We start from the raw sequence: 17,122 nt of genomic DNA, 5'->3' as shown, positions 1-17,122 counted from the left end.
GGTTAAGGGCTTGTAAGTAAGCATTTCACTGTATGGTCTACACCTGTTGTATTCAGTGCATGTGGCAAATAACATTTGATTTGATTTGATTTGATACTTTACTAATACCACAAAGACTAAAGGCATAAAATGCCTTTAAACGAAAACAGAGGATGGGGTGATTTTGATGATAGCCCTGACTTGCCACAAAAATATCAGGCTCCTCATCGTTGCCATGTTCAGTATTTGACCTACATTCTTTGTTGTGGGAGAGATAAATCTAAATCACATTTTTCATAGCACACATCTCTGGCTATATCTGTGATGTCTGGTTTTATTTTGTACAAGGTTGGGGCAAGGTCAACGCTCCAGTTCTGGTTTAAGGAGGTTTGGGGCTGAGAAGCCTGACTTATTGCATATGTTCCCAGTTTCACACCTAAGCTGTCAAACCCAGAGACCCTCAGGGAAGACAAGACACACTGTAACACTCTGGACCCAATATCTGTTTTTGTGGTTTGTACGTATTATGCTGGGTTATATGAAAGTTTGTACATAAGATATGTATGAAAAATGGCACCAGAATTAACACAAGCCCATCAGCAAGGCAGCGAGTCATTTGATCCAAGTGTGCTTTTATCTTTCTAGGCCAGCAGCTTTAGCTCAGTGGGCTAACAAAGTATTTTGATGGTGTGCAGAAGACCCGGGTTTCAATCCTTGATCTGTCAGTCACAATAGCATGATTGTTATCTACCATTCTCCTCAGTTCTTCTACATAGCATGTTAGCACTAACCTGGTCTGTACCAGCACTGCTACTAGCAACCAGACCAACCTTGCCCCAAACCCAATATCATAGAGAAGCTTTTAGTCCGTTATGTTGCTGTAGTGTCGCACTTCAATTTACAGCCCAAATGTTGCTCTCTCTCTCTCTCTCTCTCTCTCTCTCTCTCTCTCTCTCTCTCTCTCTCTCTCTCTCTCTCTCTCTCTCTCTCTCTCTCTCTCTCTCTCTCTCTCTCTCTCTCTCTCTCTCTCTCTCTCTCTCTCTCTCTCTCTCTCTCTCTCTCTCTCAATTCAATTCAATTCAATTTAAAGGCTTTATTGGCATGGGAAACGTGTGTTAACATTGCCAAAGCAAGTGAAGTAGATAGTAAACAAAAGTGAAATAAACAATAAATATTAGCAGTAAACGTTACTCTCACTCTCTCTCTCCTTTCTTCTCTGAAAGCAATGAATCTGCGGACTCCATGCCCCACCAATGGTTGGCAGTCCGACAGGACTAGGGATATTTTCCCAATGACTAGTGGGACTCATGCCTCCAAAATTAACGACTTCTTTTATTTCAGTTGACAGGCCCACTTCTCCAGTAACGTGCCTCTTTTTGCCCGCAGGAACTCTGTTTACTTTGTTCAGCAAACCAGCGCTAGTTGAGTTAGGGTTTGTTCATTAAGCATGGTGTAGCAGAGTTAGGGACAGCAGCACACAATGATGATTCCAATAGAGAGATTCTGGGAAAAAAAAGTGAATCCATGCCATGCTCCCCCGGGCCTAGAGTTTAATTGATTGTTTAATTCTTGCAGTGCAGTTTGATGTAATCCACATTTTTTTGTTGGTATGCAGAGGAGGTTGACTAAGGGCTCGATGCAGGGCTCGATTCAATCCGTAGTGCTGAAGAGCTGCACTACAGCGCAATATTAATTTAAAGGTAATGTTCCTGTGTTAGCGGAGACTGAATTCACGGTAAACGTGCTATAGCGATGAACTTCAGCAATACGGATTGAATAGAGCCCTAAGTGTCTCTGGACCTAGGTTGGGTCTTTTGGGAGTGTATGGTAATAACCTGTAATAGCATAAATATACACAACTGGGAGGTCACATACTTTTTTGGATGCCTCAGATAACCATAGATTACTGTATTTATCTGTAAGTATCATGTTAACAGGGACTTTTTACATCAACTAAATGAAAAAGACAAAATATGCTATTTTCATTTTTTGAATGGGATGTTGCCCATTCCTGAGTTCCTGGCTGGTCTGCCTGGGGAGGCATGCACAGATGGTTGTGTGGAGGAGTCTTCATATCTTGTTTGAGAGCATTATACATGCTGAGTTCTATTTTCCGATGGAAAAACATATTTTCCTCTATTTGGAATCCTCATATTTTCATCCCTGTTATGCTGTCAAGCATCAGCCACACACCACCTACATTTATTTCTATCTTGACTGGCTCAGAGAAGAGATGAAGCATGGAAGGAAGGGGAGAAGACGAAGAGGGACGGCGTGGAGAGTGGTGAAGAGAGATAGGAGATAGAAGGCGAGAGAAAGCGAGAGAGATAGAGAGAGGTGAGGATAAGCGGCTGGAGACAGGTAGGTATTTCACACCACTGTGTCTGAAGAAGAAGAACATCACACAGGGCAATTTTCCCTTTAAACCTGTTTGGATAAGAGATTTCCCTCAGTCAGTCTCGGGCCAGGGCTCTATGCGTCCAACATGGTACCCTATTCCCTATATAGTGCACTACTTTTGACGAGGACCCATAGGGCTCTGGTCAAAAGTAGTGCACTATGTAGGGAATAGGGTGCCATTTGGGACATATACCATTGCTCTCTGCTCTCGCTGGCTGCTGTGTCTGTCATCCTGGCCTGGGCTGGTTTAGAATGACGTTTAGAAATGAGAACACATTTCAAACAGAATGCATAAATAAATATTGATTTGGGTGACTTCAAACTGTGCTCCAAACCTCTCTAAAGAACCACCAGGAAAACTCTCTGGGTCCAAAGCCAGGGCCTCGCGGCCGACCCATACCCAGGCTGTGGTGCATGCCACGTGGGCTTATTCAGTGGGCCTCAGCCCTAAGGGCCCAGCCACCCAGCCACACAACCACACAACCACAAATATAGCTTTTTAACCTTGGATGGGACTGGAGAAATATAACCACTCTCATCAAAAGCGGCTGTGTGTATCAAAGAATAGGCCTTTAATCTCCCTAATATCAATCCTGTAATTCCCTTTATCCCCTATTTTACATATGCTCTTATCCAGAGCGAATTACAGGAGCAATTAGTGTTGAGTGCCTTGCTCAAGGGCACATCGACAGATTTTTCACCTAGTCGGCTCAGGAATTCAAACCAGTGACCTTTCGATTATTGGCACAACACTTTTAACCGTTCGGCTACCTACCGTCCTGCAGACTCCTCAGTAGTTAAGACTCCGCTGTTCCACCCCTCCGCCCATCCTTTAGTGTTTTCCTGTTCCTACCACCCTCAACACTTATCAGATGCCACAGATTCTTTCCTGGCGCTGATGCTCCTGTCACGAAGACCTCACAAAGACCACCACACTATGCAACAGCAATAGACTGCACATAGACCTCCACCACCCCTCTGCAACACATGTACAACAGCAATGTAAAATACACCTAACACTGCTCTATCTATTTCCTGCTGCTGTCTTCAATCTATTTACCCTATCACTTTGGTTCCATATACTGTAGAATAGAATAGAATAGAATAGAATGTGCTGTTTGGCTGTTAATTAGGGTTTTTCAAGGTTTACTTTGGGTTTTTCGTTGAGGATATGCTGCTACTATACCACTGAGTGCATGAGTAAGTCATTCTGTGTTATTATACTAGTGATGTGTAACGAAGGCCTGAGCAGCAACGTGAAAAGGAAAACCATCTGAATCCTATTTGCTGCCGTGCATTCCATGGAACATAATTGCTAGTGCAAATGGATGTATCATTTATTTTGTGACTGTATAATTCTCTTTTAAGTGGTTACGTTGGTTTTTATTAGCGTTGAACTTGACAATGATTTGTGTGCATGCGTTTGTGTGTGTGTTTGTGTCTGATTTTGGAGCAAAGAAATCTCAAACATCTTTGTTTGGATTTTAACAGCATGGTCAGAGAAGGAACTTCTCTCTCAGAGATATTGTTTATTGCAGTGGCGGCCAGCCCATTAGGACGTTAGGGTAGGCGCCTCAATTGTGATTGGTGTATACATTTTCCTGTTTCAAAAATACAGTTGAAGTCGGAAGTTTACTTTCACCTTAGCCAAATACATTTAAACTCAGTTTTTCACAATTCCTGACATTTAATCCTAGTAAAAATGCCCTGTTTTAGGTAAGTTAGGATCACCACTTTATTTTAAGAATGTGAAATGTCAGAATAATAGTAGAGAGAATTATTTATTTCAGCTTGTATTTCTTTCATCACATTCCCAGTGGGTCAGAAGTTTACATACACTCAATTAGTATTTGGTAGCATTGCATTTAAATTGTTTAACTTGGGTCAAATGTTTCAGGGAGCCTTCCACAAGCTTCCCACAATAAGTTGGGTGTATTTTGGCCCATTCCTCATGACAGAGCTGGTGTAACTGAGTCAGGTTTGTAGGCCACACGCTTTTTCAGTTCTGCCCACACATTTCTATAGGATTGAGGTCAGGGCTTTGTGATGGCCAATCCAATACCTTGACTTTGTTGTCCTTAAGGCATTTTGCCACAACTTTGGAAGTATGCTTGGGGTCATTGTCCATTTGGAAGACCCATTTGCGACCAAGCTTTAACTTCCTGACTGATGTCTTGAGATGTTGCTTCAATATATCCACATAATTTTCCTTCCTCATGATGCCATGTATTTTGTGAAGTGCACTAGTCCCTCCTGCAGCAAAGCAGCCCCACAGCATGATGCTGCCACCCCCGTACTTCACGGTTGGGATGGTGTTCTTTGGCTTGCAAGTTCCCCCTTTTTCCTCCAAACATAACTATGGTCATTATGGCCAAACAGTTCTATATTTGTTTCATCAGACCAGAGGACATTTCTCCAAAAAGTACGATCTTTGTCCCCATGTCCAGTTGCAAACCGTAGTCTGGCTTTTTTATCGCGGTTTTGGAGCAGTAGCTTCTTCCTTGCTGAGCGGCCTTTCAGGTTATGTTGATATAGGACTTGTTTTACTGTGGATATAGATACTTTTGTACCTGTTTCCTCCAGCATCTTCACAAGGTCCTTTGCTGTTGTTCTGGGATTGATTTGCACTTTTCTCACCAAAGTACGTTCATCTCTAGGAGACATAACGCGTCTCCTTCCTGACCGGTATGATGGCTGCGTGGTCCCATGGTGTTTATACTTGCGTACTATTGTTTGTACAGATGAACGTGGTACCAATTGCTCCCAAGGATGAACCAGACTTGTGGAGGTCTACAATGTTTTTTCTGAGGTCTTGGCTGATTTCTTTTGATTTTCCCATGATGTCAAGCAAAGAGGCACTGGGTTTGAAGGTAGGCCTTGAAATACATCCACAGGTACACCTCCAATTGACTCAAATGATGTCAATTAGCCTATCAGAACGTTCTAAAGCCATGACATCATTTTCTGGAATTGTCCAAGCTGTTTAAAGGCACAGTCAACTTAGTGTATGTAAACTTCTGACCCACTGGAATTGTGATACAGTGAATTATTAGTGAAATAATCTGTCTGTAAACAATTGTTGAAAAAATTACTTGTGTCATGCACAAAGTAGATCTCCTAACCGACTTGCCAAAACTATAGTTTGTTAACAAGAAATTTGTGGAGTGGTTGTAAAACAAGTTTTAATGACTCCAACCTAAGTGAATGTAAACTTCCGACTTCAACTGTATATTGTTAAAAACAAGCTGTTCAGTTACTTACTACTCTGCCCCTCAGCGACTCTGCCAGCAGCAGCAGCTCTGCGGGCGCGTAGGCCGTGCGAAGTTTGCCAGCTATTTGCTATGGGTGGGAACTGCCCCAATGAAATCGCAGGATTTCATAACATAAATTATAACAGCACAAAGTAAATGGACTGTGCTGGGGCGCTCAAATGTGCGTTCAGTCAGAACTTCTGGGTTTGCTCTAATCTCCTTCCCAATGAGTCTCTCACGCCAGACGGCTTACATCCACACGTGAGACTAGATCTGCTATATCAGGTACAGATGGCGCTAAAGCAAAAAGCTAATTCTAATTAACTTGTAAATAAATAATCATAACAGTCATGGGAGCCTGGGACCTGATAAATCGGACATCTACATCCAACAAGAGTCGAAGGACAGTGGGATACACTAGCTAGAACCTTCTCATCGCGAATCTGGTAGGACAAAAAAAACATGACTGTGACGGGTCGACATGTTGTGTGGACTAAAACAGCATTAAACCGGGTGTATCACAAAGCATTATCAAATTAATTAGTTACAGTAATTTTGAGAAACATTGAAAATAGTTTGGTTGATTTCTGTGTAAAAACATCCCCACATCATGATGCTGCCACCACCATGCTTCACCATAAGGATGGTATTGGCCAGGTGATGAGCGGTGCCTGGTTTCCTCCAGATGTGACGCTTGGCATTCAGGCCAGAGAATCACATGCCTTTAACTGAGGAGTGGCTTCTGTCTGAGTGCTGCAGAGATGGTTGTCCTTCTGGAAGATTCTCCCATCTCCACAGAGGAGCTCTTGAGCTCTGTCAGAGTGACCATCGGGTTCTTGGTCACCTCCCTGACCAAGGCCCTTCTCCCCCAATTGCTCAATTTGGCCAGGCGGCCAGCTCTAGGAAGAGTCTTGGTGGTTCCAAACTTCTTCCATTTAAGAATGATGAAGGCCACTGTGTTCTTGGGGACCTTCAATGCGGCAGACATTTTTTGGTACCCTTCCCCAGATCTGTGCCTCGACACAATCCTGTCTCAGAGCTCTACGGACAATTCCTTCAACCTCGTGGCTTGGTTTTTGCTCTGACATGCACTGTCAACTGTGGGACCTTACATAGACAGGTGTGTGGCTTTCCAAATCATGTCCAATCAATTGAATTTACTCCAATCAAGTTGTAGAAACAGGATGCACAAAGGATGATCAATGGAAACAGGATGCACCTGAGCTCAATTTTGAGTCTCATTGCAAAGGGTCTGAATACTTATGTAAATAAAAAATGTTTTGCAAAAATGTCAAAAACCTGTTTTCGCTTTGTCATTATGGGGTATTGTGTGTTGATTCAAATAATTGTATCCATTTTAGAATAAGGCTGTAACGTAACAAAATGTGGAAAAAGTGAAGGGGTATGAATACTTTCCGAATGCACTGTAGCTATGGTTAGCTGGTAGCTTGCTAGCTAGTTAGCTCCCATGCCAATTTCAAGTCTTTCTAAACGAATGTCTTACTTATATGCACTAGCCAAGTGATCATGCTTTGTGACATTATGTTAGCTAGCTATCTCCAGTTAGATAATGTGTTTTCACTTATTGCACCTGCATGCTTGTGGCATTCTCCCAAGTGCACTCGTTCGTTCGTGAGCTGCCTGCTCATTCTAAATAGTATAATCTAATCTGTTCAAAACTGTGCAAAAGTGAAATAGGTGTATTTATGCTGTTGTTCAAATGCACAAATCACTTTATACAGTGAGGGAAAAGTAGTTGATCCCCTGCTGATTTTGTACGTTTGCCCACTGACAAAGTAATTATCAGTCTATAATTTTAATGGTAGGTTTATTTGAACAGTGAGACAGAATAACAACAAAAAAATGCATGTCAAAAATGTAATAAATTGATTTGCATTTTAATGAGGGAAATAAGTATTTGACCCCCTCTCAATCAGAAAGATTTCTGGCTCCCAGGTGTCTTTTATACAGGTAACGAGCTGAGATTAGGAGCACACTCTTAAAGGGAGTATTCATAATCTCAGTTTGTTACCTGTATAAAAGACACCTGTCCACAGAAGCAATCAATCAATCAGATTCCAAACTCTTCACCATGGCCAAGACCAAAGAGCTCTCCAAGGATGTCAGGGTCAAGATTGTAGACCTACAAGGTTGGAATGGGCTACAAGACCATCGGCAAGCAGCTTGGTGAGAAGGTGACAACAGTTGGTGCGATTATTCACAAATGGAAGAAACACAAAATAACTGTCAATCTCCCTCTGCCTGGGGCTCCATGCAAGATCTCACCTCGTGGAGTTGCAATGATCATGAGAACGGTGAGGAATCAGCCCAGAACTACACGGGAGGATCTTGTCAATGATCTCAAGGCAGCTGGGACCATAGTCACCAAGAAAACAATTGGTAACACACTACGCCGTGAAGGACTGAAATCCTGCAGGGCCTGCAAGGTCCCCCTGCTCAAGAAAGCACATATACAGGGCCGTCTGAAGTTTGCCAAAGAACATCTGAATGATTCCGAGAACTGGGTGAAAGTGTTGTGGTCAGATGAGACCAAAATCGAGCTCTTTCGCATCAACTCAACTCGCCGTGTTTGGAGGAGGAATGCTGCCTATGACCCCAAGAACACCATCCCCACCATCAAACATGGAGGTGGAAACATTATGCTTTGGGGGTGTTTTTCTGATAAAGGGACAGGACAACTTCACCGCATCAAAGGGACGATAGACGGGGCCATGTACCGTAAAATCTTGGGTGAGAACCTCCTTCCCTCAGCCAGGGCATTGAAAATGGGTCGTGGATGGGTATTCCAGCATGACAATGACCCAAAACACACAGCCAAGGCAACAAAGGAGTGGCTCAATAAGAAGCACATGAAGGTCCTGGAGTGGCCTAGCTAGTCTCCAGACCATAATCCCAGAGAAAATCTGTGGAGGGAGCTGAAGGTTCGAGTTGCCAAACGTCAGCCTCGAAACCTTAATGACTTGGAGAAGATCTGCAAAGAGGAGTGGGACAAAATCTTTCCTGAGATGTGTGCAAACCTGGTGGCCAACTACAAGAAACGTCTGACCTCTGTGATTGCCAACAAGGGTTTTGCCACCAAGTACTAAGTCATGTTTTGCAGAGGGGTCAAATACTTATTTCCCTCATAAAATGCAAATCAATTCATAACAGTTTTGACATGCGTTTTTCTGGATTTGTTTTATTTTATTCTGTCTCTCACTGTTCAAATAAACCTACCATTAAAATTATAGACTGACCATGTCTTTGTCAGTGGGCAAACGTACAAAATCAGCAGGGGATCAAATACTTTTTTCCCCCACTGTATATCTTCTCAAAGAAACTACTGGTAGTTCTAAAAGTTAGCATCATATTTCTGTCATGCTGCATTGTTGACAACTCCAACCACCCTGCGCCCCGGGTATTCAGCCAATCAGCGGCCGCCACTGGTTTATTGTCAATGTCGTTTCATGGAATGTGAAAGGTGTTAACTAACCTGTTAAAATGTCCCATCTTTACCATCCAGCCATGGACAAAAACGTTTCTAGCAATGTTGACTGCTACTTTTAGAGCTTTTAACAGGTTCCAAGTTTGGGAAATGGTTTACATAACAGCTTTGAAATGATAGTTTTCCATACTCATCTTTGTAGAAACTAGATTTATATATCAGGGCTATATCGTTTTTGTTATATCTTCTCTTAATATAATTTCAATTATCTGATGTATTAATTAAATAGTTAATAGATTTAATGTAAAATATAAACATGTTTTAATTTTATAACAAGTTTATAACAATCCATAATTGCCATTATCACAATAAAAATACATGGTGTACAAACAATTTATTTATGAAACAAGATAATCTCTTTTAAGTGGAACACTAACAAAAAATGTTTTGTAGACAATGTAGATCTAACAACAAATGAAATCCAGAAAAAATTACATTTGTGCATTGCAAAATCCCTCACAAAATATAACAAAGCTAGCTACTAACCACAACAATTAATGCTATACAGACTAACAACAACTAAAAAGCTATACTTTGCAAATATCCTTCATCCATATAAGTCGACCAAAAGTTACAAGAAACCTTTTTACTAGATTTTTGATAGATTCTAGAATGGCCTTTATCTGGTTAAATTTTTCCACTCATTCAAAACAGAAAGTTCTCTCCTCATGCCCATCTGTTTTTACTTTGACACATGAACAACACATTTACATTTACATGAAGTCAAATGCTCCCTGTCACACCAGGCATACACACTCAAACCTCAGACCATCAGATGTCAAAGTCAAGGATGCTGTGAACCGTTAACATAATAATCACTGTTGCTCTCTCATCCTACTACTACATCTAACTCCAAACATGACACTCTTACCATTACATAAATGTTTTCACTCTTACATCATCTTCACTTCCTCAACACTTAAGGCTATGTTCCAATGTCCATACTAGCATACTACTTAGAATGCATGCACAATATATATTGCTTCATTCTAAGTGGTATGCTAGAGGGATATTGGAATAGAGTGTTACAACTAACTCAAACTACAACTACTACAACTGCTTCTCTTAAAACCACTGCATTGTTTTGTATATTTTATCTGAGTGACGATAGGGCCTCTCTTGAGCATTTGGCTAACATATCAATCAAGTACACTGAACAAAAATATAAACGCAACATGTAGAGTGTTGGTCCCATGTTTCATGAGCTGAAATAAAATATCCCAGACATTTTCCATACGCACTAAAAGCTTATTTCTCTCAAATGTTTTGCACAAATTTGTTTACGTCCCTGTTAGTGAGCATTTCTCCTTTGTCAAGATAATCCATCCACTTGACAGGTGTGGCATATCAATAAGCTGATTAAAAAGCATGAACATTACACAGGTGCACCTTGTGCTGGGGACAATAAAAGGCCACTCTAAAATGGGCAGTTTTGTCACACAACACAATGCCACAGATGTCTCAAGTTTTGAGGAAGCATGCAGTTGGCATGCTGACTGCAGGAATGTCCACCAGAGCTGTTGCCACAGAATTGAATGTTCATTTCTCTACCGTAAGCCACCTCCAAAGTCATTTTAGGGAATTTGGCAGTACATACAACTAACCTCACAACCGCAGACCACGTGTATGGCGTCAGGGTTATGGTATGCTTATGTCAACATTGTGAACAGAGTGCCCCATGGTGGCGGTGGGGTTATGGTATGGGCAGGCATAAGCTACGGACAACGAACACAATTGCATTTTATCGATGGCAATTTGAATACACAAAAATACTATGACGAGATCCTAAGGCCCATTGTGAGGCCCCTTTTTTTAAGGTATCTGTGACCAACATCTGTATTCCTAGTCATGTGAAATCCATAGATTAGGGCCTATTTAACTTATTTCAATTGACTGATTTCCTCATATGAACTGTAACTCAGTAAAATCAATAAAATTGTTGCATGTTGCGTTTTTTAAATGTTTTGTTCAGTATAATACATGACATAACACTGCATAGTACACAAAGTTTGTGATAGTGTATTTTTATCTTGATGTTTGAGAAATTTTTATGTTGATATCCAACAATCTTCAATTGTGAAATTTCGTCAGTGTAAACAAATAAATAAATTATTTACAATCTCTAACAAAAAAGCAAACAAACAAAACAAACAAACAAACAAGACATAAACTCATGATAATAATTTACAGAAGAAATTATAATACAAACTTAGTATAAACATCTTCATCCCAAAGTACTTTAAAATGCTATAAGACGGTCTCACGGTCAACCTTTTTAGAGTTTGACAAACATTTTAAATGAGTAACTGAAGACCCTTTTAACAAAACTGCATTCTGGGGGTATAAGAAACAATACAAAAATTAAGAACTTTGTTCAAGTTAGCAACGTACATCAGTGTGCTTTGGTATTGATTAAGAGTTTGGCAGATATTTGGCAGTTAATATTAAAATTGATCCAATTTTTCACTGCATGGCTGAAACTGCTGAGGTCAATACAGATACCTTTAGTTGCTAAGCAACCCAGACACCTTTACTGTACATTGTACTTAGCCTCAAGTTGCTCTCTATTCCAGCACAAACAATATCAATATTTATAGAGTAACAAGAATTGTATATTTACTTTTGTTAATGTAAAGCTATAGAAAGTTAGGAGAAAAATCAGAGTAAAGCACAAAAGTGGTTGTACAAATAATCCCTATAATATGTTGTCAACATCGGTTACGCCAAGACCTTTTTCATTTGTCCACAAGGCCTTTTTCATTTGTCATCGGTTTTCATTTCTCAAGGAAATGTCTTTTCACATAAGGCACTCAGAAAAACTGGAAAAGGCCTCGGCTGCCCCTTCAATGGAAAGTTAGAGGCAAAAATACTTTGGAGGGGTGAAGCTGAAGCTCCATTTCATTGGTTGAAATGACGAACGAATCAGCAAAAGGCTGGTGATCAGGTTATGTGGTTTAGTGTCTTCAGCCATTTGAAGTTTTCACATCCAACGCTGTTCAGTTATCTAGTGAAAACAGGAGAAATAGTATGATTATTTATTCTAAGCACATTTATAACAACAAAGCTAAGGAATAACAGCATATCCAGAGTCATACAGTATATAGAGTAACCTATATACAGTATACAGCCGTATACATACACAATATGGTTCTGGGAATATAGCCAACAATACAGCAACCGGTGGAGCATTGTGTGTTCAATACAGTAAAGTGTGAACAAGCAGTATTCTTGTATTTGGGATCAAAGTAGCACTTGAAACCCTTTAAGAACACACACCAGACCTCTCACAAAGTGTTACAAACACACACACACACACACACACACACACACCCACACCCACACCCACACCCACACCCACACCCACACACATACAGTATACACGCAACATAGTATAAGGGCTCTATTAAATCTATATAGCCGAAATTCAGCATTACAGCGTGATTTAAATTTAAAGGCAATGTGCCCGCATTAGCTGAGACTGCATTCCCGGTAAACGCTGTATATGTTGGCTCAATCGGAAATTACCTTTACATTTCTATCACGTAATCTGTAACGCTTCAGTGATACAGATTGAATAGAGCCCTAAGTGTCTAGGTCATTGGAACCAGGCAAGGAGACGAGCAGAAACAAAAGCGTGACTTCAGTGTCTTTTTGTTACCTGATGGACAACACAGTTGGAAACTCCAGCTTATCTGAGTATTGGAAAAGATTTTGAAGGTTTTAAAAACACTTTTTTTACCCCTTCATCTGCATTTTGTCTCCCAAAAAGAAGAGATCTCTTCCACAATTACCAACCAACCATTCTTTTCACAAACCATGGACTGTACTAGCCTGGTACCAGTTCTGTTTGTGCCAACTCCTATGGTAATTAGAGTGACACCATCGGAGTTAGCAAGACAGCACAAACAGATCTGGGACCAAACTAGAATGGTGCTTCTAGCTACAGGACTCACCTCTACACTCATATTTGAGATCGGAGAAGAAGACCAGTTCCTGGGAGAAGACAAACAGGCCTAACCGTCCTCCAGCAAACGTCTTGTCGTACACTGGTCCTGAGTCTGCCAAGATCTGTTTTCCTTCATAAACCACAACCCTACATAAAAACAACAAGACAATAAATTAATGATTGAAAATGATCACTTGGAGTGCTGTACATTTGGACAAAGCACACTATGAACAAAACACCCTGCTTAACAGCTTAACCTATAGTATATTATCATAAAAAGTATTTTCAGACGGTTACTGAGGAAAGTGCAATGGGTGTGATCGACTGGATTCAATCCCGGGTCTCCTACATACCACAAGACTGTATTAGCCCACTGAGCTAAAGCCTAGGCCTTAGGCTAGACCTGCTCACCTGATGAATCCAGTCTTGGGTCTGTGGATGAGGTGCCACCTGTAGGCTGTGTAATCCTTCCAGCCAATGTTCTTTGGGTCGTGCCACAGAGTGCGCACCTGTGGACAACAGAGAAGGAAAAATCGAATTAGTGAAGATCTATGATCTATGATTACTTTATACATTTGACTGGCTGATTGAAATATTGCTTAATAGAGGGTGTGGCTAAACCAGAGAAACCATATGATTTTTTGGCTCTACGAAATTATAACTTGGATCTTAGCATACCTGATTTTTTGTGTTGCCTGTGTGCCACAGGGCGTTTCTCAGGTTCTCCCCTGTGCCTGTGGTTGAGTTGACCACCTTAAGGGAGACACCAGAGATACCGAAGGCCTTGGAGGGTTTATCTTCCCAGTAGGTCTGAGTGATCTGCTTCCACATCACCACGTAGAAGCGGCCGCTAGACTGGTAGCCGAACACAAAGCCTGCGTAGTCGTCATCCCGGTCCGTGTTCACGTAGAAGGTACCACTGAAGTCCACCGCGTTGAACTCATCAAAGCCTAGGATGGTGGAACAGAAAAAGTGAATACTTAGGATGGTTGGTGGGACACACACATTTGAATAATACTTCTGCTCCTCACAATATTTATAGATAATGGAAATAGTTTGATATCTTGCATATGGTAAAATATGCCCTAACTGTATAGGATTGAAAATCTCCTAAAATCCAGATTGCGGATTCCTGGAATCAGGAGGGAATAAGCAGGGAGAGAATCTGGGACTTCTGTAAAATCTGGGAACTGGGAGAGTTTCTTGAATTTTGCTACCCTACAAGGGAATACATGAAAATATCAGAGGTAAGGTTGTCCTGCTCTACTCGCCCACTGTGATGACAGGGTCAGAGTTGACATTCTACACATACAGTGGGGGAAAAAAAGTATTTAGTCAGCCACCAATTGTGCAAGTTCTCCCACTTAAAAAGATGAGAGAGGCCTGTAATTTTCATCATAGGTACACGTCAACTATGACAGACAAAACGAGGAAAAAAAATCCAGGATTTTTAATGAATTTATTTGCAAATGATGGTGGAAAATAAGTATTTGGTCACCTACAAACAAGCAAGATTTCTGGCTCTCACAGACCTGTAACTTCTTCTTTAAGAGGCTCCTCTGTCCTCCACTCGTTACCTGTATTAATGGCACCTGTTTGAACTTGTTATCAGTATAAAAGACACCTGTCCACAACCTCAAACAGTCACACTCCAAACTCCACTATGGCCAAGACCAAAGAGCTGTCAAAGGACACCAGAAACAAAATTGTAGACCTGCACCAGGCTGGGAAGACTGAATCTGCAATAGGTAAGCAGCTTGGTTTGAAGAAATCAACTGTGGGAGCAATTATTAGGAAATGGAAGACATACAAGACCACTGATAATCTCCCTCGATCTGGGGCTCCACGCAAGATCTCACCCCGTGGGGTCAAAATGATCACAAGAACGGTGAGCAAAAATCCCAGAACCACACGGGGGGACCTAGTGAATGACCTGCAGAGAGCTGGGACCAAAGTAACAAAGCCTACCATCAGTAACACACTACGCCGCCAGGGACCCAAATCCTGCAGTGCCAGACGTGTCCCCCTGCTTAAGCCAGTACATGTCCAGGCCCGTCTGAAGTTTGCTAGAGTGCATTTGGATGATCCAGAAGAGGATTGGGAGAATGTCATATGGTCAGATGAAACCAAAATATAACTTTTTGGTAAAAACTCAACTCGTCGTGTTTGGAGGACAAAGAATGCTGAGTTGCATCCAAAGAACACCATACCTACTGTGAAGCATGGGGGTGGAAACATCATGCTTTGGGGCTGTTTTTCTGCAAAGGGACCAGGACGACTGATCCGTGTAAAGGAAAGAATGAATGGGGCCATGTATTGTGAGATTTTGAGTGAAAACCTCCTTCCATCAGCAAGGGCATTGAAGATGAAACGTGGCTGGGTCTTTCAGCATGACAATGATCCCAAACACACCGCCCGGGCAACGAAGGAGTGGCTTCGTAAGAAGCATTTCAAGGTCCTGGAGTGGCCTAGCCAGTCTCCAGATCTCAACCCCATAGAAAATCTTTGGAGGGAGTTGAAAGTCCGTGTTGCCCAGCGACAGCCCCAAAACATCACTGCTCTAGAGGAGATCTGCATGGAGGAATGGGCCAAAATACCAGCAACAGTGTGTGAAAACCTTGTGAAGACTTACAGAAAACGTTTGACCTGTGTCATTGCCAACAAAGGGTATATAACAAAGTATTGAGAAACTTTTGTTATTGACCAAATACTTATTTTCCACCATAATTTGCAAATAAATTCATAAAATCCTACAATGTGATTTTCTGGATTTTTATTCTCATTTTGTCTGTCATAGTTGACGTGTACCTATGATGGAAATTACAGGCCTCTCTCATCTTTTTAAGTGGGAGAACTTGCACAATTGGTGGCTGACTAAATACTTTTTCCCCCCACTGTATCTAAACTGTAGTGAATTAAATATCTCTAATCTATTGCTAATATTTTTATCTCTTTTACGGCAGTATAGGGACTACATATTGAGGTTGTATCCTACTCACCAACAGCAATGCCAGGGTCAGAGTTGACGGTCTGTACCAGCTCCTTGCCCTGATGTCTAACCACCCAGTTGGGGTCGATCTGCGTTGTTCCCTTGGGGTCCAGGTGCACCATCTGAAACTTCCGGAAGTTTGTGACGCTGACGGCGTTGTTCTCAGGACACACATCAAGGATGTCCGGGATGTTGTCGTTGTCAAAGTCGTCTTTGCAGGCGTCGCCTCTACCGTCGCCTGTTGATAGAAGAATGGAAGATGTTGGGTTAAAATACAGAGGCCTAGTGTGAGAACTTTGACAAAGACTATGGTCAAAACGTGTCAGATTATTTTATGAATAAAAGAGCACCATGAATTCATTTGGTTGTTGCTCTCCTATTCCTTTTTAATGGAACGATTGGTGACTACAGTAGGCCTATATAACTCTCTAGTCTCCACACTAGCAATAATGTTGCAACAGTCCTACCACAGGGAAGGTAGACTTTTCACTCACTCTACCAAGTTTACATAAAAATAATCGCAATTCCTGTAAATGTTAATATGTCCGCCAAGTCCAATAAGGAGTCTCAGCCATCTGCATGCCGTGCAGATGGTTGAGGCCATAGCCTGTTAGAAACATACTCATAATACAGACCAAAGGGAAGTCGCCAGCGAGCTGTAAAGCCTGTTTCCTCATCTTTCTCCTCTACTCTCTTGTTATTGCACAGGGGGCTGACTTGATTCTATCAAATAAACACGTTCTGATGAGGTGTGAAGAGGGTAAAGGGATCTGGCTCGAGGGTTTTTCCTTGAGAAGTATCTCATTCTCTTTCTCCCTCTCTCTCTCTCTTTCTCCATCGCTCTCTCTCGCTCTCTAGTTCCCTCTCTCTCCCTCTCTCTCTCCCTGTCTCTTTCTCCATCGCTCTCTCTCACTCTCTAGTTCCCTACCTCTCCCTGTCTCCACACAGCCTGCTTCTAGTTAAAGCCAGCTAAACAAACTTCAGGTAACCCTGCATGATAAAATTGAAATTGGGCACTGTGGATTAATCAAGAGCAAGCGAGCTCAGATGCC

At 41.6% G+C, this 17,122-nt stretch overlaps 1 protein-coding gene across 2 annotated transcripts in view; it reads right to left on the bottom strand.

The window, feature by feature from the left end:
* Positions 1-11,040: 11,040 nt before the first annotated feature.
* thbs2a (thrombospondin 2a) overlaps positions 11,041-17,122 on the bottom strand; it is a 32,020-nt gene continuing 25,938 nt past the window's right edge. Inside the window, exons 18-23 of one of the 2 annotated variants that reach the window (XM_041849894.2) lie at positions 16,081-16,308; positions 13,760-14,031; positions 13,493-13,590; positions 13,089-13,228; positions 12,794-12,827; positions 11,041-12,139 (exon numbers count right to left, since the gene is read on the bottom strand). In XM_041849894.2, the coding sequence (XP_041705828.1) occupies positions 12,136-12,139; positions 12,794-12,827; positions 13,089-13,228; positions 13,493-13,590; positions 13,760-14,031; positions 16,081-16,308 (776 nt within the window). In that variant the 3' untranslated portion in view covers positions 11,041-12,135. The remainder of the gene's footprint in view (positions 12,140-12,793; positions 12,828-13,088; positions 13,229-13,492; positions 13,591-13,759; positions 14,032-16,080; positions 16,309-17,122) is intronic. The other variant, XM_041849896.2, reaches the window with a different exon arrangement.

Source organism: Coregonus clupeaformis, chromosome 31, assembly GCF_020615455.1.
Source record: "Coregonus clupeaformis isolate EN_2021a chromosome 31, ASM2061545v1, whole genome shotgun sequence".
Classification (NCBI taxonomy): Eukaryota; Metazoa; Chordata; class Actinopteri; order Salmoniformes; family Salmonidae; genus Coregonus; species Coregonus clupeaformis.
The sequence above is the reverse complement of the archived record's forward strand: the minus strand, read 5'-3'. Positions and strand labels throughout refer to the sequence as shown.